At 38.5% G+C, this 26238-nt stretch overlaps 1 protein-coding gene across 4 annotated transcripts in view; it reads left to right on the plus strand.

Moving 5' to 3' along the window:
- Positions 1-946: 946 nt before the first annotated feature.
- LOC131166357 (uncharacterized) overlaps positions 947-26238 on the plus strand; it is a 168453-nt gene continuing 143161 nt past the window's right edge. Inside the window, exons 1-5 of one of the 4 annotated variants that reach the window (XM_058124829.1) lie at positions 947-1135; positions 1236-2373; positions 2485-2691; positions 17093-17154; positions 18048-18552. In XM_058124829.1, the coding sequence (XP_057980812.1) occupies positions 1559-2373; positions 2485-2691; positions 17093-17154; positions 18048-18552 (1589 nt within the window). In that variant the 5' untranslated portion in view covers positions 947-1135; positions 1236-1558. The remainder of the gene's footprint in view (positions 1136-1235; positions 2374-2484; positions 2692-17092; positions 17155-18047; positions 18553-26238) is intronic. The other 3 variants (XM_058124830.1, XM_058124832.1, XM_058124831.1) reach the window with 3 other exon arrangements.

The following is a 26238-nucleotide window of genomic DNA, read 5'->3' on the forward strand; positions in this document are numbered from 1 at the left end:
TTAAAATAAAAATATTCATAGAACTTGTATAATTTTGAAAAAAAGAACAAGTCATTTAGACTTCAATTTCCAAAAGAATAAGTCATTTAGACTAGATTTAGAATAAGTCATAAAACTTAAATAATTTTGAATAAGTCAATTTTTTCTTTCAATACCAATTACACATACACAATACAGTGGAAAATAATTTTTTTTTAATACCAATTACACATACAATCTACATTTGCATGAAATGAATGACAGGAAATATAATATCAAATTCAAGGAAATAAATAACAAAATCAGAATAACCATAACCTCAATATTGGGGGTTTCTTGCAATCAATAATGAATATATTAAACATTTGAATCAAACTAACAAATTCTCCACAAAATCAATAATGTGAGTAAGGGTTGAAGAAGTTACATACCTCATCTTCCTTTTTTATACCTTCTCCCTAACGTTCGACGAGCAACGTTCGGCGAGTCCTCTCCAACGGTCACCCGCTCTCCCGTCCAATCGTTCGGCCAACTTTGCCCTCTGCTTTGCAACGCCCCTCTCCTCAACAATATGCGAGCAAATGAAGGAGGAAGGGGACGTTCAAAAGTCAAGCAAAACTTGCTGGATGGTCTAACGAGTTTTGTCATATGTCAAACGTCAGTTGATCTTCGAAACCCAATATCTAAACAAATCTCGCTGGATGGTCCAGCAAGATTTGCTATGCGTCCAACGCTACTTCATTTTTCTAAGCAAATGTTGTTGCTTAGTTTAGCGAATATTGGACCAAACAGCGAGATTGCGTATGTATCAAAACATTAAAATATTTGACAAACAAAGTATTATTTAATGTTTTATTATAAAATAATATTAAAATGAAAAAAAAACTCCTACATTAATTCATACAACCAAATAAAATAAATCACATTTTTTATCTTGCTTTATAAGTTCCGACGATTTTAAGCTCATGTTTTAAAGACGGGAAGTCCCTCTTTTCACATTTTTGTTTTTGGTTTTTCCTATTTCTGTTTTCAAATTTTTGAGGCCCAAAATAAAAGGATTCCTATATCAGCGATTCGCAGCGCTCGCCGTTTCATTCTCAAAGCGGTCGTGCGCTGTTTCCGTTTCACGGCGTTGGAAGGCATTTCCCATCTCCAGGTGTGTATTTCCATTTCAATAAATTTTTGCTGCTGCTACGTCGAATTTTTACGACAACTTATTTTAGTAGATTAGTGTAACTTCCAAGTTCCAACTGTAGCATATTGTTTCATCCTCTCGAAATTTCGTTGACATGGATTTCTGCAAAGTGCACGCTCTTTCTGCGATCCGATTCTGGTGTAAATTTCACATGCAAACGTGTTCTGATGTATTGGCGAATCTGTTCAGCATATTTTTCTTATGTAATACGCATATATTTGGGTCATATTGACAGAGACTAGAGAAAAGGAGAACTGAAGCCGCTAGTGTGCCCCTGACATTATAAATAATCGGGTTTCCGTCTTTAAAAATATGGTGATATTCAAGAAATTCGATATCGTACACGATTGATGAAATTTTAATCACAATATATTCTGTTCAGTCATGGGTAGAAGGAAGCAAATTCGACCACGTCATGCGGCTGGAATGGTAGAAAGCAACGGTAAGGCTGAAGGGGAATTGGATAACCAGAGCACTTCCCAATATCAGTATGCATCCAACAATGAATCTAATGTATCTGATGCACCATTATTTGTTGAAGTTGATAGAAGAAGTTGGGTTTCAGACGAACACTTTGATATTTCTGAAGTTGTTCTGACAAATTTAAATACCAGGGAAAGGTTTTTCAATTATCAGGCAGATGGGCACTTTTACCAGGAATCTAAATATTTTTTAAGATTTCGATTGTGCAATGTTAAGCAAATGGATCGCATTCGGTTAGGCCATTGGCCTGTCCTGCCCGCTAGTAGTATCTCTTTGGAATTTATAGAGAAACGACTGTCAGATGACATGGAGACCCATGACATGATTCTCTCAGGGAGCTTTGATGGAACAGATGACGGTGTTTCTGGTCTTGTTCATTTGGTCAGTCTTAAGTTCATGACAGTGAGGCCCATTCTGGGAGTTGCTTCATCGGAGGACATTTCATCTTTGAGACTAAGGGTGGAGATACTTAGGAGTGCTTTTGATGCTTGTGACTCACTACTGGACAATACAAGGCAACTTTGGAAAAGGAGCATGATGAATGTCATGGCTTGGTTGCGTCCAGAAGCTACAACTTCAGAGGCCATATATGGAGTTACTAAATCAGCAGATTTGGAACTTGATTTGCACATGAGAAAGAAGCAAGGTGCTTCTATTTCCAGGCAGCATGCAAGATTTGATGCTTGTGGATTTTATGAAGCCATTAAGCCATCAAAGTCAGTAATTTGCTTTCTTATGCATTATCTCCATTTATTAATTCATCATCCAAAATCAATAATCTCATACTTCTGCCTTTAATTTACAATGTTGCCATTTCTTATGTACAGAAGTGAGCAAATGCTCATTGATGACATACCTGATTTGCTTCCTGAGCTCAGACCATATCAGCGCCGAGCAGCTCATTGGATGGTACAACGAGAGAAAGGAGCTTCAGCAAGTTTGGGTGAAAGGGAAAGAAATCAACACTTGTCTCCACTATCTGTGGCTGTGGATTTTATAGACACATGTGTGAAAATGTTCTACAATCCATTCAGGTATAATCTTACAGTTTGGTGACACATAGGCTGTGCAAATTACAGTATTTTGCCACAAAACCATAAGCCTGACAAACGTGTTATGATATGTCATTTTCAAAAACAAAAACCATAAGCCATTGAAGAACTCACTAGGAATATATTTTTTTTTTGATAGAAAAAAAAATGCAGTAGATAGAGAAAGAATGTACAATCAGGAGAGAATACATTTGCTTAAAGAAGTATGGGAATCCCCAAAAAAATAGAAAAAGAAAAGCACAGAAATAAAAGATAGCAAAAAATCAGCATGCTCTAAGAAGAGACTGCCAATCATGTTGAACATCTAAAATCCACACCCCCTTGAAATTTCCATTTCCCACACACCATAAAGAAGCCATGAAAAGAATCTTTTTCCACACTAACCAACATGGTTACTTATTCCTTGAAAAAATATGCTAGTTACATTTCTTCCACAAGCCCTACAGTGCAAATGAAGCACAATTCCATAAAACAATTCCTTCCTTCTTCCCCCCAAAGCCCAGATAAGATATTTCCAAGAACTCCTCCACTGTTCTAGGACACCCAGATTTCTCCAAAGTAATTGAATATTCAATTGCAAACCTTCCATGCAAAATCGCAATGCAAGAAAAATATGAAACATATTCTAAACAATCAAAACAAAGCATGAATATATTAGGAGAGAGAGCCTTTAAAGGTCTTCCCATTTGCAACAAGTCTTTAGTGTTCATCTTATTAAGCACGACCAACCAATGAAATGCTTTGATTTTAGGGGGTATTTGGACCTTCCAATTACTTTATGGAGTAGAAAGGAGAAATTGGTACCAACCAAGAATTTATTGAAAGATTTATAAGAATAAACACCCAAAGAATCCAACAACCAACATAACCTGCAAAGAAGATAACTTAATTGTTTTCCCTATCTTTCAAGGTTCTCCTAAAGTGAAGATCCCAAGGAGGCAAAGGACTGCTCGAGTCTACACTAAAAGAAGAGATGGGATCATTTCGTCTTGATCTCAAGGGAAATAGACAAGGTAAGTGGTGGACTGAACAACATTCCCCAACCAAAGGTCTTTCCAAAAATGAGTATTACAACCCTTACCCATAACAAATTTGGTATGGGTAATAAAGTGAGGGTAAATATGGAACTTATTTGGAATATCCAAAACGAGATGTCATGGTGTATGCTATTTGCAAATGATATCGTTTTGATTGATGAAAGTAAGATTGTGGTAAGTCTAAGTTAGAACTTTGGAGGATAATGTTAGAGTCTAAAGGTTTTAGAAAAAGTAGAAACATGACACAATATACGACTGCAATTTCAACCATGTAAGGAGGAATATTGAAGATAAGATTATACTTGATAATAAAAAAATCAGCAACACTAGTTGATTTCGTTACCTTGGATCTATTATGCAAGCGGAGAGAAATATTGAAGCGATGTAGTACATAGAGTTAAAGCAAGTTGAGTAAAATGGAGGAATGCCTCGGTTTGTTGTGCTATTGTTGAATACCACTAAAATTAAAAGGAAATTCTATAAAATGACTCTATAAGATGACTATAAGTCAGCCATGCTATGTGGATCAAAATGTTGGGTAACTAAGAAACAACATATTCAAAAAGTAAAAGTGGCCGAAGATAAGAGAGGGGAAACCGGGCAACGTAGATGATTTGAACATTTGAAACACATGCCAAGTAATTTACCAGGGAATAGGAAGGAACTAATTATTGTTAATGGTATGAGCTTGGAGTGGTAGACCTAAAGTAACTTGGAATGAGGTAGTAGGAAAGGATTTAACAGCTCTTGAGTTAGTCGAAGTAAATGCCTTTGATAGAGTGAATTGGTGGAAAATGATTCATATAGATGACCCCACTTAGTAGGACTTAAGGCTTGTTATTGTTGTTGTTGTTGGCTGGATACACTCTATTGTATCCCTTTGCTCCTACAATCTTGTATTGGCTAGACATCTGCTGGTTGTGGAGCTCTTCATATGTACATCTGCACTTTGTCCACTATGGCAAGATGCTGTTGGTAACATCGTCTCACTTGCTTTTTATGGATGGCATTATTATGATAGTGAAATATATGAAAACAAATACAAGTATAGGATGCAGTAACTTCCCATCCTGAATGCCCAAAAATCTCAGTGTTATTCCCTTCTAAATCTTCACCTTTAACCCCTATTGGTTTGTAGATGTGGTTTGCTTCTGAATGTAAATTTATGTGGTGTGATCCATGTAAATTGAGCATTTTACGGATGAAGTGTTACTTTCTCAGATTTTTATTGTTGTGAATTAGAGGGCTTCTTTTGATTCTGTCATGTTATATTTGGTTTGCGGAATGTCTATTTCTAGGAATAGAGTGATTATAATAGAAGAATTTGATAGTTTACACAAACAAAAGTTTTTTTCTTTTTTGGATTGTGACAATTGAAAGAATTAATACCAATGATTTGCTTCAGAAGAGAAGACCTGATAAGGCCCTGAACCCTGACGTTTGTGTCCTTCATTTGAGGAGTGAAGTGACTTGTGCACTTCTGTGTCTTCATTGTCCTTTCATATTAGCTGTTTGGATAAATTATATGGTGAAAACTGGGTCTGTACATACATTTTGACGGCCTCTTCTTAGGTGTAGCTATTGCTGACAATTTGCTTTAAGCAGAGTGGTATCTTGCATTGCTGCGGGTGTTGGCAAATGTTTTTATTTTTTGTCATGCTTCTCGGGAAAACTTGCAGCAGGATTGGTTGGTTCTGTGACATTGAGCTGGTTCTCGGTTTAGGTTGTGTTCTTTGTTACTATTTTCTATTGATGCAAAGGGAGGATTGCATATTCTTGCTGTTTTTCCAGTTTTCTTTTCCTTTCACTTTGTTAGATACCTCTTTACCTAAAAGCTTAAGCCGTTAGGTTGTGGGTCAACAATGTATATTAGGCCTTAAAACTCCCCCACACGTACAGTCCGGTTGCACGTGGAGGATAAGAGAACAATGAATAACACACATATTGGGAACATGATAATTTTTTGACAAACTTGCATTAAACGCGAGCAATAAGACTAGAACCCATGACCTCCTAGAAACCACGACTCCGATACAATGTTAGAGTTGCACTTTGCCTAAAGGCTTAAGCTGTTAGGTTGTGGACCAACAATATATATCAACCTTTAACACTCTTTCTCTTTTTTTGATGTACATTCTTCTCTCTTTTAATACATTTCTTTGTTAATGGAAAAAAAAAAAAAACAAAAAAAAATGTTATTATCATACATCGCATAACTATGCTCAAATTATTTATTAATCCATAATGTGTAATAACTATTTCTAAATTTTATTATGGGAACGCCTATTCCTTTCCTATACCATGATAAATGCAATAACATAACTTTTGTATGAGTTGTCACAAGCTGAGCTTGTTTAGGGCATTATGCTTGCCTGTGGCCGCTTATATCGTGCGTTTGGGGTGGGTTTTCATCATGTAAGTACTAGCGTAGGTTTATTTTCCAGAAGTAGTTTTTCCCTGGGCTAAAAAAAACAGTATGTCTCCTTGGTCACTTTGATGTTTCCTAGTGCTAGAGTGAGAATAGCATAGAAAGCTCTTTAGGAGAGGGTGAGTGTTCATCAACTTATAAAACTCACTAGCTATTGTCAACGTGTTTAGCCTACTTGCCTCCCTTGGTAGACACACAATGTTAACATAGGTGTTGATAATGAATTACGTTGCTTCAATATTTACTGCTTAAGCGCCATTGCTTTCATAAGTTGCTTACTGGTTCCGCTTATATTTGCTTGAATGACAATGAAAGTGTTTTGTGGGTGAATTGTGGTAAATGATTGGTTGTCTAGTTAAACAAGAGGGCTTTAGCTAGCGTTGCACGGTCCATTCACAAAGGTGTGAAATATTTGGTCCGTGACACCTGATATTAGAGCTTAGTTAGTTGCTTCGTGAATTCAGTTGCCTTCGTTGTGGGATTGGTAAAATTTTGGTAAATGACCATGCTAACCACAGCTGAGAAAATTAGTGTGTTGGAAGTACAGGTTGAGACGACAACCAACATTGTGGCCATATAGATGACCTGACTGACGGAATGTGTTGATGAATTGGAGGGATCACAAAAGCATCAACAAAGTTCGATGGTGTAAATGTCAGAAGACTTTCACCACACTGTGGAAACCTTGCAAGCTCAGATAGCTGATCTGTCTGCAAAGGTGAATGTGATAGTTCTTGTTATGGGAAACTTTGACACCCTGAGGTTTAGCAAGATCAAGGTACTAGAACCCAGGACGTGTGGTGGTGCCCGTGATACCAAGGAGTTGGGGAACTTCTTGTTTCATACGGAGTAGTACTTTCGCGCTTTGAAGACGGACTCAGAATAGGTGAAAGTGGATACCTGCAACTATGTACCTAGTTAGTGATGCCAAACTGTTGTGGCGTACTAAGTACAATGAAATTGAAAATGGACACTGTGTTGTGGATTGTTGGGCAAACTTGACTAGAGAGCCCAAGGCCCAATACTTTCCTGAGAATGTTGAGTATAATGCTAGCAAGAAGCTGAGAGAGACGTCAAGCATACTGGGTCAATCAGGGAATATGTGAAACAATTTTCTGCTTTGATATTGGATATTAGGGACATGTCGGAAAATGACATGTTGTTCTACTTTCTTGAAGGGTGGAAACTATGGGCAAGAACTAAATTTCATAGGCAAAGAGTTCAAGACTTGTCTACCGCACAAGCTGCTGCGCAATGCTTGATTGACTGCGTTGGTGATCATACCGCTTCATAAAAGAGTTTGGCTTAGGGGGAAACAACGGAAAGTCTTTCAAGAAAGGCAACCCCAAAAGTGGGGGAGCTGACCATAAGGCATCAACTTCAAAAGAAGTTTCATTGTCCTGAGTGTTCAACACACCCACTAGAAAGAGTAGGATTTCACGCTACTTGTGTCGAGGCCCTCACAAAGTGGTTGAGTGCCCTCACAAGGCATCACTCAATTCCTTACAAGCTTCAACTGCAGAGCGGGTAGTGGAAAGTGATGGGGAAGAGGAGGATACCTAGAGGATGGGTGTAATGTGGCTGGTGAATGCATTGGAAAAGCAGGCGAAAGCACTAAAAGTTATACAAGTGAAAGGATTGATGTTAGTGGACTTGAGGATCTATGGGAAGAGTACCCATGCTATGGTGGATACCGGGGCTTCCTATAATTTTGTATAGGTAGAAGCAAGGAGACTTAACTTATTCTTGGAGAAGGATTCAGGACGCATGACAGCGGTGAATTTTGTAGCCCAACCTACTCTGGGAGTAGCCAAGCAAGTGGCTGTGAAGCTTGCATAGTGGGCAGGCATTGTGAATTTCATAGAGGTGCCGTTGGATGACTTCTAAGTCATTTTGGGAATGGACTTCCTGAGGGAGACTAAGGCAGTGCTGATACCTTTTTATGGTTCCCTGTGTTTAATGGGAGATCACCCTTGCATGGTGCAAGTTGTTGCAAAGAAAGGAGGCGATGAGAAGTTCCTTTCAGCCATGCAACTCAAGAAGGGGTTGATAAGGGGCGAGCAGACGTATCTAGCCACGATGGTGGTAGATGAAGAAGTAGGCCAAGAGTTGGTGCCTATGACCATCCGAGCTGTGTTGGATGAGTACAAGGAGGTGATGCTGGATAAGCTTCCTCATAACTTGCCTCCATGACGGGGTATGAAGCATGAGATAGAGTTGTTGCCAGGAGTGAAACCTCCTGCTAAGGGGCCATATCGGATGGCGTCTCTAGAGCTTGCAGAGTTGAGAAAAAAACTTGGTGATTTGTTGGAAGTAGGATATATTCACCCTTCCAAAGCACCGTTCGGAGCACCAGTGTTGTTTTAGAGGTAACATGATGGGAGCTTGCGGATGTGTGTAGACTACTACACCCTTAACAAGGTGACAGCGCGCAACAAGTATCTAATTCCGTTGATTGCCGATTTGTTGGAAAGTTTCAAAATTTATACAGTCAACTCTCTTTGATTATAGGAGAAATTTTTGTAATTATGTAAATCTACTCTCCTTCATTATAGGAGAAATTTCTATAATTATGTAAATGATCTTAGGAGATATTCTAGGATATATTCTTAGTTGATATTCTAGGAGATTTGTTAGCAATTGTCATTCCTTCCTTTTGTCTATTCTTTCCTTTGTTATTCTTTCCTTTTAGATTATCCTTATAGTGTATAAGACATTTAGATTGTACCTTATTTTAAATAATTAGAAATGCTATTTCAATTCTTCTCCACTTCTAGATGGTATCAGAGCTTGGTTTTCTTTTCCTTTCGGCAGTCATAGCCTCTAAAACCTAGGCTTCACTGCCTTAACTCAGTTAAGCCTCCATTATGTCTGAAATTTTCTGAAACTTCCACCATGGCCAGACTTGAACCTGTGGTTAGCACCCAAACTGAAACCAAGTTAGCCCATACTGAACCCCATTCAGTCCAAATCACAAATATCCGTATCAATGAAGCCAACTTCTTGAGATGGTCTTAGTCAGTTTGAATGTATATTTGCGGGAGAGGTAAGATCGGGTACCTTACTGGTGAAACCAAGGCCCGTGATAGAGCAGACCCATCATATGCTATATGGGATGCTGAAAATTCCATGATTATGGCTTGACTTGTGAATGCAATGGATGAAGATATTAGTGCTAATTACATGTGCTATCCTATTGCAAAAGAACTCTGGGATAATGTTAGCCAGATGTATTTTGACCTTGGAAATTACACCCAGATTTATGAATTGCAGCAAAAAATTGGCAAGACCCAACAAGGGGAAGATGGTGTGACTAAGTATTTCAATGTCTTGAAGGAACTGTGGCAGGACTTGGATCTATTCAATGATTATGAATGGAAGAGTCTTGATGATTGCAACTACAACAAGAAGATGGTGGCAAATGCAAGAATTTTAAAATTCTTGGCTAGACTCAATGATGAGTTTGATGAGGTTAGGGGTAGGATTCTTGGTAGACAACCTCTGCTTCCAATTGGAGAGGTATTTTGTGAAGTGAGACGTGAAGATTGTCGTCGGAATGTTATGCTAAAGAAAAAAGGTGCTAATGGAACAGTTGAGAACTCGGCTTTGGTTGCTGCTAATCCTATTGTTTTGGCTGCTGCTAATGCCTTTGTACAACGGTCATATCCCAATCAAAAGTCTCGAGTATGGTGTGACTATTGTAATAAGCCACGCCATACTTAAGAAACCTGCTGGAAACTACATGGAAAACTAGCAAATTGGAAGAGCAACAAACCTAGACCTGGAAACAACCAAGTGATTCCTAGAGCAAATGAAGCCTAGACCAATGTTTTAAGTTCAGAGTAGATGGATCAACTTCTTCAACTGTTGGAATCCAATATGATATCTAGTACTTCTATTGGTTCCTTGGCTCAAGCGGGTAATATGTCGAGTGCCTATTCCAGCTCTTTAGCCTTTGCACCATGGATTATTGATTGAAGTGCATCTGACCTTATGATCAGTGTATCTTAATTTTTTCAATCTTATTATCCTTGTCTGGGTAATAAAAAGGTTAGGATTGCAGGTGGGAGTCTTTCATCCATTGCAGGAGCAGGTTCAATTGTAATTTTTGGGAAAATAGAATTAAATTCTGCCCTTCATGTTCCTAAACTTACTTGCAATCTTCTGTCTATTAGTGGATTAACCCATGATTCTAACTGTCGTATCATATTCTTTGATTCTCACTATGAATTTCAGGACCAAAACTCGAGGGTGATGATTGGCATTGCTAGGATGATCGACGGCCTTTATTATTTTGATGATACCCTATTCAATAGTAAAAAAGCTCAGGGCTTGAGTGGTAGCACTAGTTCAATCCCTGTGCGTGATCAAATAATGCTTTGGCATCTTAGATTAGGACATCCTAGTTTTTCTTAGTTAAAATATTTGGTTCCTAATCTGTTTAAAAATTTTAACTGTACTTCTCTTCATTGTGACGTGTCATTTATAAAAAAATCATCGAGTTCCTTATATTTCAAAAGGCTACTGTGCATCAAAACCTTTTTATTTGATTCGTAATGATGTTTGGGGTCCCCTATAAGGTTACTACCTTATTCGGGAAAAAATGTTTTGTGACTTTTATAGATGATCATACTTGGATTTGTTGGGTATATTTGATGAATGGAAAATATGAAGTTGAAATATTATTAAAGAATTTTTATATTATGATCGAAAATCAATTTCACACAAAAATAAGCATACTTCGTACGGATAATGGTACAGAATATTTCAACCAAAATTTGGGAAATTTTTTGAAAGAAAGAGGGATTCAACATCAATCCACTTGTAGTGACACCCCACAACAAAATGGCATCGCTGAAAAAAAAAATCGTCATTTACTTGAGGTTGCATGGGCTATAATGTTTTCAATGCATATTCCAAAATATTTGTGGGGGGGATGCTGTTCTAACTGCCTTTTACCTTATTAATAGAATGCGTACCCGTGTGTTGCAATATGTCACTCCTTTGGCATGCCTAAAAAAATCCTTTCCTGATAAAATGATAATTTCTAATCTGCCTCTAAAAGTATTTGGATGCATTTTTTTTGGTTCATATTCCAGCTCACCTTAGATCTAAACTTGATCCTAGGGCTGAAAAATGTGTGTTTCTATGATATGCTCCCAATAAGAGAGGGTATAAATGTTTGAATCCAAAAACAAAAAAAATTCACATAAGTATGGGTGTCGTTTTTGTTGAAAATCAGTCTTACTTTGATCAAACTTATCTTTAGGGGGAGAAAGAGAGTAGTGAAGATTAGTTGTGGCAAACTTATATACCAATGACTAATGTTGTCCTTGACATTGACACCCCTCTACAAAACATTCAAGGAACTGAAATTTAAAATAGTGAAAAAATTGGAAATCCCAATCTGCCTGTACAAAGCATAAGGGAATCACAAATAGGGGGAGAATTGCTACAGAATAATCCCTTTTTTGAGCTTCGTGTTTATACTAGAGGCAGGTATCATTTTGATACCAAGGATCATCCCACAATTTTAGAGCAGAATCAATCATCACCTCCAAAAACTGGTCATTTGGAAATCCTAGGTAATCCTTCTATGACACTTCCAGTTGATCAATCTACTAACCTTGATGTACCTATAGCCATTAGGAAAGGAGTTAGAACTTGTACCACCTACCCCATTGCCAAATATTTATCATACCATAGACTCTATCATAATCATAAGGCCTTTACATCCAATATTGCTCACCTATTTGTTCCAAGGACCATTCAGGAAGCTATGGATCATCCGGATTGGAAGTTAGCAGTCCTTGAAGAGATGAATGCACTACGAAAGTATTTTGACAATTTTATTTTGACAGGTAATGACAACAAGGAACTTGAGAAATAAAACAGATGCTTGTTAATGAATTTGAGATTAAAGACTGGGGTGGCTTGAAGTATTTTCTCGGCAAGGAATTTGCAAGGTCAAGAAAAGGTATTTTTGTTTCACAAAGAAAATATGTGCTCGACTTGTTTGGAGAAACAAGTTTACTAGGGTGTAAAACAGCTGAGATACCTATAGAGCCTAATCTTAAACTACAACTTGCCAAGCCTAAAGAAGTAACCAATAGAGACCTGTACCAAAGATTGGTTGGAAGGCTACTTTATCTATCACATACACATCCTGGCATAGCCTTTATTGTCAGTATGGTAAGCCGATTCATGCACTCACTAGGGCCTGACCACTTTGATGTAGTTTATAGAATCCTGAGATATTTAAAAAGAAATCTAGGAAAAAGGTCTATTGTTTGAAGACCATAGACATCTACAAGTTGAGGTATACACTAATGCAAATTGGGCTAGGAGTATAATCGATCGAAGATCAATTTCTAGTTATTGTGCCTTTGTTGGTGGAAATTTGGTTACATGGCGAAGCAAAAAACAAAATGTGGTAGCTAGAAGTAGTGCAGAGGCAGAATTTAGAGCAGTTGCTCATGGAGTTTGTGAAGTGTCGTGGATTAAAAAATTATTGGAAGAATTGAAAGTCTCTAATCTACTACCTATTAGTAGACTGCATTGCGATAACAAATCTGCCATAGCCATTGCTCACAACCCAGTGCTTCATGATTGAACAAAACATGTTGAGGTCGACAAGCATTTTATAAAGGAGAAGTTGGATAGTGGACTGATTTGTTTACCCTATATCTCTACTTCTGAACAAGTAGCAGATATACTTGCAAAAGGACAACCAAAGAAGCAATTTGAAAATTTGATCGGCAAGCTAGCTATGGAAGATATCTTCAAACCAGTTTGAGGGGGAGTGTTGGAAAGTTTCAAAATATATCCAGTCAACTCTCCTTGATTATAGGAGAAATTTCTGTAATTATATAAATCTACTCTCCTTGATTATAGGAGAAATTTTTGTAATTATGTAAATAATCTTAGGAGATATTCTAGGATATATTCTTAAGAGATATTCTAGGAGATTTGTTAGCAATTGTTATTCCTTCCTTTTGTGTATTCTTTCCTTTATTATTCTTTCCATTTAGATTATCCTTGTAGTCTATAAGACATTTAGATTGTACCTTATTTTAAATAATTAGAAATACTATTTCAATTCTTCTCCACTTCTAGACGATCTGTTGGATTAGCTGAGTCATGCCAAGTACTTCACTAAACTTGACTTGAGATCAGGCTACTATCAGGTGAGAACTGCTGATAGGGATGAGCCAAAGACAACTTGTGTGATGCTGTATGGGGCGTATGAATTCTTGGTGATGCCATTCGGGTTGATGAATGTGCTTGCGACATTTTGTACCTTGATGAACCAGGTATTTTGTGAGTACCTTGACAAGTTTGTCATGTTGTACCTAGATGATATTGTTGTCTACAATTCCACTTTGGAGGAACATAAAGAGCATCTACAGAAGGTGTTCGACAAGCTGAAGGGGAACAATCTATATGTAAAGAAAGAGAAGTGCTCTTTCGCTCAGCGGAACATCAAATTCCTTGGTCATGTAATTGAGCCAGGTAATATTAGGATGTATATGGAGAAGGTAAGAGTGATTCAAGAATGGAAGATCCCAACGACAATGAAGGAGCTGCGTTCCTTTCTTGGTCGTGCCAGCTATTATAGGAAGTTTGTAGAGGGGTACTCGCGGAGAACTGCTCCTATGATAGACTACTGAAGAAGGGTCAGGGGTGGAATTGGGCAGAGAAGTGCCAGGGAGCCTTTGATGACTTGAAGGATGCCATGATGAGAGATCCGGTACTTGCTCTTCTGGATGTCATGAAACCCTTCAAGGTACAAATAGATGTATTATACTACTTCTTAGAGGAGCCTTGTTATAGGAGGAACGTCTTGTTGCATACGAGAGCCGTAAGCTTAGTGAGGCGGAACGAAGGTACACAGTTTAGGAGAAGGAGATCCTAGCAGCGATACATTGTCTCCGTGTGTGGCGACATTATTTACTTGGGTCAATGTTTGTGGTGAAAACGGATAACTTGAGCGTTAGCCACTTCTTCACATAGCCGAAGTTGACACCCAGGCAAGGCCGATGACAAGAATTCTTGGCAAAATTTGATTTTTTATTTGAGCACAAGGCGGGGCGCTTGAACCAAGTTGGTGATGCACTGAGTCGGAAGGCCGAGCTGGTGGCCTTGTAGATGGTAGCACACTTGACTGTGAGTACTGTTACCACGACGATGCGGGAGTGCATCAAAGAGAATTTAGCCAAAGATCCAGTTGTGCAGAACCTCATGAAGTTGACCGAAGAGGGGAGAGCATGTTAGTTTTGGATGGAATATGGATTGATGATGACCCATGGTAGTTGGCTCTTTGTTCCACGAGCTGGGTATATGAGGAAGACATTGTTGAGAGAGTGCTATGATACCATGTGGGCCAGATATCCAAGATGGCAGCGCACTTTGGCCTTACTGAAGCAGAGGTTTTATTAGCCGCACATGCGTGGTGATGTGGTTGATTATACCCAAACTTGTCTCAATTGCGAACAAGATAAGGTGGAATGGAAGAAGATTGCAGAACTGCTAAAGCCCCTACTAGTACCATCCAAACCGTGGGAAAGTGTCTCACTGGACTTTATCACCAACCTGCCCAAAGTGGGAGATGAAGGGTCTACATTTGTGGTTATGGACAGGTTTTCGAAGTATGGTACGTTTATACCCGCACCAAAGTTTTGTTCGGCAGAGGAGACGACACAACTATTCTTTAAGAATATTGTGAAGTATTGGGGTGTTCCCCAAGATATTGTTAGTGACCAAGACTCAAAATTAACCGGCAACTTCTAGACATAATTTTTTAGAATCCTCGGTTCACATCTTGGCATCTCTTCGAGCTACCATCCACAAATAGACGGACAGATGGAGAGATTCAATGGGCTACTAGAAGAGTACTTGCACCATTTCGTCAATGCCAACCAGAAGAATTGGGTGCAACTACGTGATATGGCACAGTTTTGTTTCAATGCCCAAAGGAGCTCAACAACCAACAAGAGCCCTTTTGAGCTTGTTACTGGCCAGCAACCGCTGTTACTTCACACAGTGGATGAGTTGAACAAAGGAAAGAGTCTCAGGGCGTACATCTTCACCAGAGAATGGAGACAGAATGCAGAGATTGCCCGAGCCAACCTGGAAAAAACTTCTAAGCCGATGAAGAAGTGGGCAGATTAGGGAAGAAGACCGCAACACTTGAACATAGGTGACTTGGTGCTTATTAGACTCAATCCTGAAGAGATCAAGTCAATACGAGGACGAGATAGGAGATTACTTTATAAATATGAAGGACTAGTCCCCATCTTGGCCAAAGTTGGGAAGGCCTCTTGTAGAATCGATCCTCTGACTTGGATGAGAGTGCATCCTGTATTTCATGTCATGTTAGTTGTCTCAAGCCATTCAATGCCTACATTGAAGATTCAAGCAGAAATTAGTCAACTAGAGCAAAATTGAAGATAGTGCAACCTGACAGATGAGAAGCTGAAGACATCCTTGCAGACAGAGATTTCACATCCTGAAAGGGGAAGCAGCGGGAGTTCTTAGTGAAGTGGAAAGGCCTTGGCGACAAAGAAATCAGCTGGGTTCCTGGGAAAGATACTCAACCATTTGTGGACAATGTTGAAGTGTACCTAGCATCAAAGTCTACGAGGACGTCGACTCTATAAGTGGTGAAGCGTCACGAGCTAATCTTGTCAAGGGGATTATGCTTGCCTATGACCGCTTGTATCATGCGTTTGGGATGCGTTTCCATCGTGTAAGTACTAGCGTAGGTTATTTTCCAGAAGTCGTTTTTCCTTGGGCTACAAAAGGCAATATGACTCCGCGATCACTTTTATGTTTCTTAGTGGCAGAGTGAGAATAGCATAGAAAGTTCTTTAAGTGAGGGTGAGTGTTCATCAACTTGTAAAACTCACTAGCTATTGTCAATGTGTCTAGCCTACTTGCCTCCCTCGCTAGACACACAATGTTAATGGAGGTCTTGATAATGAATTACGTTGCTTCAATGTTTACTTCTTAAGTGCCACTACTTTCATAAGTTGTTTACTGCTTCTGCTTGTTTTTGCTTGAATGACAATGAAAGTGTTTTGTGGGTGAATTGTGGTAAACGATAGACTGGCTAGTTAAACAAGAGGGCTTTAGCTAGTGCCGCACGGTCCATTCACAAAGGTGTGAAATATTCGGCCCGTGACATTTCTTCCTAAATTATTCCATTCCTACACAATTTTCGTTACATTTTCGTTGTGTTCCATTCTATACCAAGTAATAGGTATTTCACGAACTAAATACAACCTAAAGATAAAATAGTCAAGGAATAGGTTTATGGCCAAGGAGTAGGTATTCAAGGAATGCCTATTTCTTAAAATAGAACAATCATGACATATTTGATGACTTACTAAAAGATATGTGTTGTCATCCTAAAGTAAATGACAAATGCAAAAATTTTAGGAATCCATAACATTGTATAGATAGGAGCAACTTCCAAATTTTACCATGGGAATGTCTATTCTTGTTATTCCATGTTGGGTAGAATAAAACAAGGTTTTGTATAAGTAAATATTTTTCTAAATTATTATATCCATATACAATTCTTATTACTTTCGCATCTTATTCAACTCTATTCCTAGAAATACACATTTTGTGAAGTTTGAATGAAACATAACCTTAATATGTAATATGTCTATCTTACTTTGCATTAAACCTGTTTGTAAAGTCTTTATGAGTATTGTATACTTATGCCACATATTATATAGATTGTTTAAAGGAGAAAAAGCCATGAAAAGATAGAGGGATGGCTGTTTTTTGTCTTTCTAACTTTTCTTATTCTTCTTCCATTTAGTCACTTAATTTCTTACAACTAAGTGCACACATATTTTATCTCTCCCTGTCTTCCTGTTTGCTCACCTTGATTATGTGTTGTTTTCAGTGGAAATGTTTCATTGCATCCGGAATACTCTTCAATGCATATTTTTGGTGGTATTCTTGCTGGTAAGCCGTTCCACTGTACTTTATCAAGCACGTGCAAGATTTTTTGAGATCATTTTTAGATTGTTTCTTGTATTTCCATTTCGATTTACTTTTTTGGCAAGAAATCAAATATATTTATAAAATAACTTGGTTCAGCATTTTCTAAAGTTTGGGTATTTCTCACAAAATGAATGCTAGATGCAGAAAAGTGCTTAAAAATCCAAAGTTGAGTTTTGAAATGAAACTTCATGTTGATTTGGTTAGCGTCCACTAAATTTGTTGGTACTTGTACATATCTAATCAATTTATGATATGAAGAGGCCTATATAAATGCCAATAACTCGAGGAACAACTTGTTAATAATGCATTTGTTTGTTGTAGCTTGACATATGAAGAAGTACCCGGACAAGGGCTAGGGTTTATATTAACCACATTGCAAGTTCTCTATGTACCTGCACACACTTTTCCACATGTACCTTTATTCTTGGGTCTTGGGAGGAAAAAGGGTTTTGAAAGAAAGACAAATTCTTTGAAATGCTTAAGGGAGACATTTATAATCTCTCTTTTGATCTGCCCCTCAAAGGGTAGTCCATCAGTAAGGGCGAGCTCTAGTGCAAGTCATCAACTTGGACATCTTAGGTTTGATTCCTTGTGGGATTTAATTTTGATTTAAGTGGACATCCATGGCTGGGGGATGCTACCCTAGGTGCCCTTGAGGTAGCTGATTGATTTATGGTTGGTGCTCTCCCTAAAAAAAAAAAAAAAGAAAAGTCTAAATCTCTCTTATCGATGGCAGATTTTTGAGTTCTGCACCAATAATTCATTTTTGACCGTCCTATGTTTATGATAGTGAGTATTAGCTAATCTGGTTTTGCTGAAGTTGCTTTGACTATGATCGTTCATGACAATCACAGATGAGATGGGCCTGGGCAAAACTGTAGAATTGCTTGCTTGTATCTTTGCTCATCGAAAGCCGGCATCTGAAGAGGGCATTTTTTTTGATAATGTGTTGCAAGCTACTGAGGATCAAAAGGCTAATTTCAAAAGATTGAAGAAGGAACGAGTTGAGTGTGTATGTGGATCTGTCGCAGAAAGCTCCAGTTATAAAGGATTATGGGTACAGTGTGATATTTGTGATGCTTGGCAGCATGCAGATTGTGTTGGTTATTCACCTACACTGAAAATTTCGAAGTCCAGAAAGATTTCCAATGGGCAAACATGCAAAATTAAACCAACAGCAAATTTAGAAAAGCAAATGAGAAAGAAAAATACAACAAACATAGTTTTGATGGATGGTGAACATATATGCCAGCTCTGCTCGGAACTTATCCAGGCCACTCATTCTCCGGTTGGTACTGGTGCGACTCTGGTTGTGTGTCCAGCTCCTATATTGCTGCAGTGGCATGCTGAGATTACTCGGTATAAATTTTGCTTTTGCGTCAACTGCCCTTGAAATTGGTATTATTTTTATTTTTATTTATTTATTTATTTTTTTGCATTTGTTGACTTAAAATTTAATTTCTAGAAAATTTGTAAATGAATTTTGCATTCTGTAAATGATTTTTGCTTAAACTATTCATTATAATTTCTGCTTTAGCTTTTACTGCCCTTGTGTATTTGCCAGTTATGAAATATCTTAGTATAACACATTAGTGTTGAATTTTGCATTTTTATTGGCATTTAAAATTCTTATTTTTAGGTATGGTAGTCTAAGCTTATCTAATATACTCTTATGTGTATGCTTTTGACACATTATCAAAATAGTAATGAAAATAAAAAATAGATCTGTCAAGTTTTCAAGATTTGGGTCCTCCCATATTTGGCAGTAATAGATCATATTCTCTTATTCTGTGTTTAGTGGGGGGAAGGAAAAGGGGAGGAAAGAACAAGGTAAAAGGGAAGGAAAGGGAAGGAAAGAGGGTGTAATTTTCTTTTCCTCCTATTAGCTAGTTGAATGATGAAAAACAGAATGAATGAAAATTCTTATAACTCAATTTAATTGCTGAATTCTTAATTGAGAACAAGTGGCTGTCATTTCTCTCTTTTCTTATAACTGCTCCTTGGCACCATGGAGCAGGGAAGATGCAACAAGCAGGGACAAGAATCTGCCAGTATGAAGTCATTGACCCAACCATATGCTAATATCATAATGCTTCAAGAAGCCAGTCCTCTTAGTCATTTCATCAAACACACGACGGGCAAGACTTGAGAACCCACATCGGGAATACATATAAACCAAAGAATTCCTGATAAAAGGATAATGATCGAACCCAGCCTTAAAAACCCTGCGATGGATTTGAGCCCCCTTACGACCAATGCCAAACCCATCGAACTTCAATTCTTCTTCCACGCAAAACAGAACTCTAGTGCGTGCCCTTAGCACGAATGTGAAGGTAAAATGGTCAAATTCAACGTTCATGCGGTGCATTTGATTGTAGAGATATATAACTCTGACAGGGAAAACACTCTTAGCATAAGCTCTAGTGTGTTGCAGATAAAAGGATTTGGGAATACAAAGGAAGGCTGGGCATGCAATTACATTTTGCAGGCACCAAGCAAGTAGGCAGACAGGCGGGGCACTTGTGGACCCGTGGTCTTGTAGATTATGGAGGCCAGAGGGGCAATTCACTATTGTTCCACATCGGAAACTTGAAGGATGGGGAGAGCCTCACCACTTGTATAAAAATGCCACTTTCTTTCTTTATAACTTCATATATTTTCAGTTATAAAATAAAATTTATTCAAAAACAGAATAAAGTGTTTTATTACTTATTTAGAATTAAAAATTATTGTTAAAATGATTAAACATTTATGAATATGATATTAACATTAAAATGATTAAACATAATTTTAACATTAATATTATATAAAATTATAACAAGCATAGTTTATTATCGGTTTATCGGTTTGGTTTTCAGCTTGAAACCAAAACCGAAACCAAAATTCTTTAGTTTGTAAAAATGAAACTGAATTTGGGAACTGAAAAACCGAATCGGAATATATTTTGGTTCGGTTTTGGTCTGGTTTTGGGTATCTTGGTTAAATTTGTACACCCCTATCCAACAACAGCCCCCCACCGCAGTCAAACTCACTAATATCATCACTTTCTGAATCTGAAAAGTCTCCCCATTTCTTTCCCTCTTTTTCTTTACGTACCCCATTAATGCACCCGAACTCCTTCTTAGCTGGAGAATCTTCCACTGTACTAAGCTCTCCTTTAGAATCTATCTTTAATAGCTTGCAACTGATTCACTAGATTTTTCTCTAATATCTTCAAACACCTTCCTCATCTCAGCACCCATACAAGCCACCCTCCAACAAGCATGAACCTTGTTCTTCAGATCTGGTATGGTTAAGACTACAAACATCAGATTTTCCCCCCAGGTCACTTCTTATTTTTCACTCTTTTCCACGTCACTTTCAAATTTAACTCTACGATCTTGTTTCAAATCTACTAATATTCTGAGTTTGTTCTGAAACTTGATCAGTTTTACTCATAAGCTGGAAATCTGTGAACTGGGAATGGTTGCACTATCAAGGTGTATAGGGTGCTCTTCCCAATATTCATCTTCTGGATTCTAGGAACAGTATTTTAGGCCTGCTGATTTTTTGTTTCCAGCAGGGAGGTACCTGGATCTGTATTTCCCAAAACATATGCCTGACTACTACAATGGGCCATCTGCATGGAGCCCAAAGGATGAGATCCTCCCTTTGACTCCACATTAAAACTCAAATCAGACTTTCCTAAATATTGGGCGTGATCAAATAAGTGGCCAATTTGTTAAAAAAAGATGTACCTTCTTTCTATTATTTGGGCCAGGTCCAAAACAAGAAATATACCACCTGGCCCACTTCTCTTCACAATATCCTCCCAAATGCAGCCCTTGCTGCATGGGAAGAATGCTGCTCCTGCCAAAACCCTAGCTTCCTTGACATTCTGATCAAATGATTTCGGTCGGTCTGCGATGGATCCGGACTTCGAAACCCCAGGATCCCTCAGCTGCAATGCGCCTCCGTACTTACAACACCGATCTTCTCTCCCACCCACCATACCCTGATTTCCAGAAAGAGATTGACTACCATGACCCATGCCTTTGCACTTTTTGCCTTCCAGCACCACCTGACTCCATGATCTGGGATGTAACGAGTCATATGCAACAACAGCTCAAGAGTCCCTCCAAAATTCCTTTATGATCTCTCAAAAATTGCTTGGGAAATTTACCCACCTTCAACCTTTGCGCTGCTGGGAAAGAAAACTGAAAATATCCTTTTTTTCCACCCCAATCCTAACTCCAAAAACTTTCCCACCTTAGTCCACCTAATCAACATCCAATACTGCGTAATATCCTTAAACACTCCGAGATCCCCTTTCCATATGACCGAACACTGACAACCCATCAGCGAACCAGGAAACTGCCTCTTTAGTTTTAGGCAGGCTCAGAAGAGGTTTCTGAAGTATTTGACTTGGTAGTATGAGGTATTGTTTGACAACTTGACCACCAAAACTTGGGAAGTTCTTGGACAGAGGGCTGTGATGGAAAGGAAGATGCGTTTCATTGTTCATTGCTAGTGGATTAAAAGGAGATGGATGGTGAAAGTTCATGAATGAAATCTGTGCGCTGGTTAGGGTTTTCCCTTATGGCAATGGTGGTGTAGGCGAATGTTTACAGAGAGGTGGTTGTTCATGGAGCCAGGTAGTGGTAACAGAGAAGAACAAAGTCTATGATAGATGTGGTTGTGCTTGTGTGATGCAGAAAACGCAGGCACAGCTGGTGCAGGGTGCAACAACAGTCTGTCAATTATCAGTGGGACAGCAAAATAAAGTTTCATTAATAGGAATATAATTTGCAAGAGGGAGAATGAGATACTCCTGAGAATGATCTGGAGCAAACCAGAAATAAGTGCTGTGAAGATGTGACGGTGCAGGCTGAGGTCCCTTTAAATCAATTTGGACTTGGGCTGGATTTCAGGCAGTATAAGATTTGAGGACTTGGGCTGGTCCAATGTCTTAAGTGGTGACCAGGCCTGAATTCTAGCCCATGCAGCTGAAATTTTTAAGGCTTGGGCTCAAAAAGATTGGAGCTTACTGGGCTTCCTTGTCAGGCCTAAAATTCTTATTATCACAAAGAAGGGAATCGGCCCATTCCAAGTTTTAGAAATGGATTACTAAGCCCCGTATAGAAAACTCTCATGTGGAGATGGAGCTGGCACTACCCTGTCCACAGAATAGGGTTAATGCCACCTCCGTATTGCAGAAAACTGGATCCAATGTAGCATTGGGGGATTGACTAGGGGAATCCTGCAGGCAGACTCCAACCAGTGATGATAGCAACTTGTTTTGTCCTAGAATTTAAGTTGATACTCCTGTGCTTTTGGTTCGAGAGGGTCGCTGCCAGGATGAGGGCTTGGTCAAGAAGCTGCCGTCGGCAGTAGGAAGGAGGTGCAGATGGTATACAAGGGATTGCTGTTGGTGAAGGGGATAAATCTACTAGTAAGGGAATGAATTTCAAGAGGGTTTTATCTAGTGGACAAGCGAGGTAATTCTGCTGGGACATTGGGAAAAGATGCAGGAAGCAATGCAGAAAGTACTAAATGTGTTGTGAAGCCCCAATTATTTGGAAGGAAGGTACAAATGTGAGGAGTACCAAGCGTAGGGAGAAGGAAAAATGGGGCTTACTATGCACTTGAATAAATATGCATTTACTTGGCATAGCACAGTCTCTACTCTTTTATATTCATGTTCCTAAAACCTTTTGGACTGATGCTCTTTTTAGAACCTGTTTTTTGCTCAATAGGATGCCCTCTATTGTTCTACGTAGGAAAATTCCCTTCTCCCCATGTAACCAAAAACATTCATGTTCTTTGTTGTGCTCGTGTCTTTGAGTGCTCTTGTTTTGTTCATGCTTTGTATACTGGTCGCAACCGGATTTGCCCTAGTGCTGTTAATTGTGTCTTGGTTGGGCATTTAAGAACTCAAAAAGGTTATAGATGATATGTTCCTGTGCTTGCCGGAAATATGTTAGTGCCAATGTCACCTTTTTTGAGTGGACAACTTATTTCCATTGTTCTGGGTCCTCTTTGGATGTATCTATTTTGAGTCCGCCAACAATTTACGACTCCCTCTCTTGTGTTGATTCTCCCATTCATACCCTTACGCCTCTCGAGAAATCTTCTGCTTTTCCAAATTAGTTACTAACAATAGAAATTATTGAGGGTTTATGAATGGCAGTAAGAAAGCACAAACATCACTACAACCATGCAGCAGGCCATTACTGTTTCGACTTCTAGTTTTGGAGATCTAGTCTGGCTTGGATGTGCCCATTGCTCAAACATGTACTTCGTAGTTTAGCTGCTTATCCTACTACTCATTATGTCTTAGGTTTTCGCCTTCTTCGTCCTATGTGTTCTTTTTCCTTGTTTATTTTCGCTGTTTTTACCCCTTCCTTGCCTGTTGAAATGCTTGCTAACCCTAGGTGGAACCATGCAATGGATGTAGAAATTGATGCCTTGACCACTTGAGGGACATGGGACTTGGTGGGTCTTCCTTTAATATGGAGTTGGTTAGATGTTGTTAGGTGTACATCATTAAATATCTTCTAGACCGCTTTGTCGAACGACTTAAGACTAACATATGATTTTGATTATTCTTAGGACCTTCTCTGTTGGTGCTCGACTAAATTATGTTCCTGTATTGATCTTGCTGGCAGTTAATTTAGGTTGACCCTTATTCTAGTCGGATGTGAAGAATGCCTTCTTGTGTGGATATTTGTTGGAGGAGGTATATGCATGGTGATTGGAGCAACCTCTTGGAGGGGGAGGATGGTAAAGTAGTAGGTTGTATAAAGCCATTCATGATCTTAAGCAGTTTCCAGTCTCCTCAAGCCTGGTTTTACAAATTTAGCATGGGGTTCTTTGCATTTAGCTTAACATGGTTCTCCTTTAATCATTTGGTTTTTGTTCATGAAAGGTAGAGGGATGTGGTACTTCTAGCAATTCATAATAGGGACCAAAGTAGGATTGCATATGTTAAGCAATTTCCTCAAGCAAAATCTCAAATCATGGGCTTAGGTGCTCTGCGTCAATTTTTTGGTATTTAGATTGTATGGTGTTGGAAAGGATTGAATCTATCTAAGCGAAAATATATGTTGGACCTGCTAAGTGAGATTGGCTTGTTGGTGGCTAAACTAGTTGATACTCCTATGGATTTGAACTTGAAGTTGTCTGGGGATTTTGTGCCAGACTTTGAAGATAGCATCGATATAGACAGTTTGTTGGCCAGTTCATCTAGTGTCACTAGACCTCACATAATTTTTTTGTGGCGGGGGTGGCAAGTCAATTTATGGAAAATCCTAAATAACCACATTGGGATGCTGTTTGTAGGATTTTGCAGTATCTCAAAGCCAAAGGCTCTCCCAATAGAGGTTTGATACATAAATTCAATAGAAACTATGATACGCTTACATGCAGATTGGGGTGGTTCTGTTTGTGATTTAAGGTCTACTATTGGATGTTGTACAGTTGCGGGAGGAAATGTTGTTACCTGGCGTAGCAAGAAACAATCCACTATAGCACTAAGTGCTAAAGTAGTATATTGAGCTGTAGCTCATATTGTGAGTGAACTTATGTGGCTGAAGCCTCTTATATTTAAGATGAGGTTCTTGGTAACAAAGCCAACAGATATGTTTTGTGATAATTAAGCTGTCATTTATAATGTAGCAGTCCAGCGTTTCACGAGAGGACAAAGCACATTCAAGTCAACCCTCCTTTTGTGAGGGACGCTATTTTGAAGAAGGTTGTGCGGACTGCCTTTGTGAAATTTGTGGATTAGTTAGGTGATGTATTCTTGGAACTTTTATTTAAGCCAGTTTGTTTTTTTGGGTTATGTGATATTTATACGCCTCCAGCTTGTTGGGGGGGGGGGGCGAGTGTTATTTAGAGAATATGTTATTTTAGTAAGTAGGGTTTGTTAGTGGGGGTGTTTCTGTCCTTAAATATTTATTATTATTGATAATTGTTTAAGCTTTATGTTCATTGTTGGCCACAACCTAACAACTTAAGCTTTTAGTATGGTATCGGAGCTGTTACCAGGAGGTCCTAGGTTCTAGTCTTGTTGTCAACATTCATTATGTGATGTTTAAAAAATTATTATATTCCCTGTAATGGGTGTTATTTATTGTGTGTTTCTATCTCCACATGCTATTAGGCTGCACGTGTGTGGGAGTGTTAAAGCTTGATGTTCGTTGTTGATCCTCAACCTAAAAGCTTAAGCTTTTAGCTAAAGTGGTTATCTAACAATAATATATGGCAGACCTAGAGCAGTATGTATGATTGAGGACATTGCTGTGCAATATTTTCTTCTTTTTCTCTTTTTCTTCTCTTCTCTTCTTCTCTCCTCTATATCTTACCTTACAACTGATATGTTGGATAATGATAGTGTTGATATTAGTGAATTTGCTGATGTGCGCGTTTTGCTTTTGGATGAGATTCAAGAACAGCGTGGCTATGATACTGAATCATCTCATTTACTTGGGTATTTATTGTCTGTGTCACCATCTCTATTTGAACATTCAGAAGGTACTTTTATAATTGAGGATGATGAAATGGGTAAGGAGCAGCCATGCAAGGATGGGGTTTTGCCCACTCTTGTAGATGGGGTTGATTGGAAAGATTTAAAAGCTCAACAATTTATGGATGACATGGGTTTGTGGTTTTCCCATTTTCGAGGTAATTAAGTTTGCTTGGATGGGTGTAAAAGGAAATTGAAGAAGGGACGGTGAAGTAGAAAATTTGAAGTTTTTAGTGAATTATAAAGGCAAGGGTTTAAATAGGGGGTTTCTTATTTGATTTGTTAGTTAGGTTCTTTTTACTTCTATTTTCTTCTTCCTTTTTTTACCCCCTTTTTCTCTTGCTTGTCCTCTTCTAGGTTGTAATCTTTTTTTTCGTATCTTATTATAAAAATAATTCTTATTTTATGGAAATTTGCAAATGATTGGGTGTGCTACCTTATTCTTGGAAAATTTGGTTCAGGTCTTCTAGTGTTTTTGAGGAGCATTGGGGGGCGGCATTCTCTAGGAACTTTTCCGCTCAGAATTTTAAGTGCTTTGG

Source organism: Malania oleifera, chromosome 10 (genome assembly GCF_029873635.1).
Source record: "Malania oleifera isolate guangnan ecotype guangnan chromosome 10, ASM2987363v1, whole genome shotgun sequence".
Lineage (NCBI taxonomy): Eukaryota > Viridiplantae > Streptophyta > Magnoliopsida > Santalales > Ximeniaceae > Malania > Malania oleifera.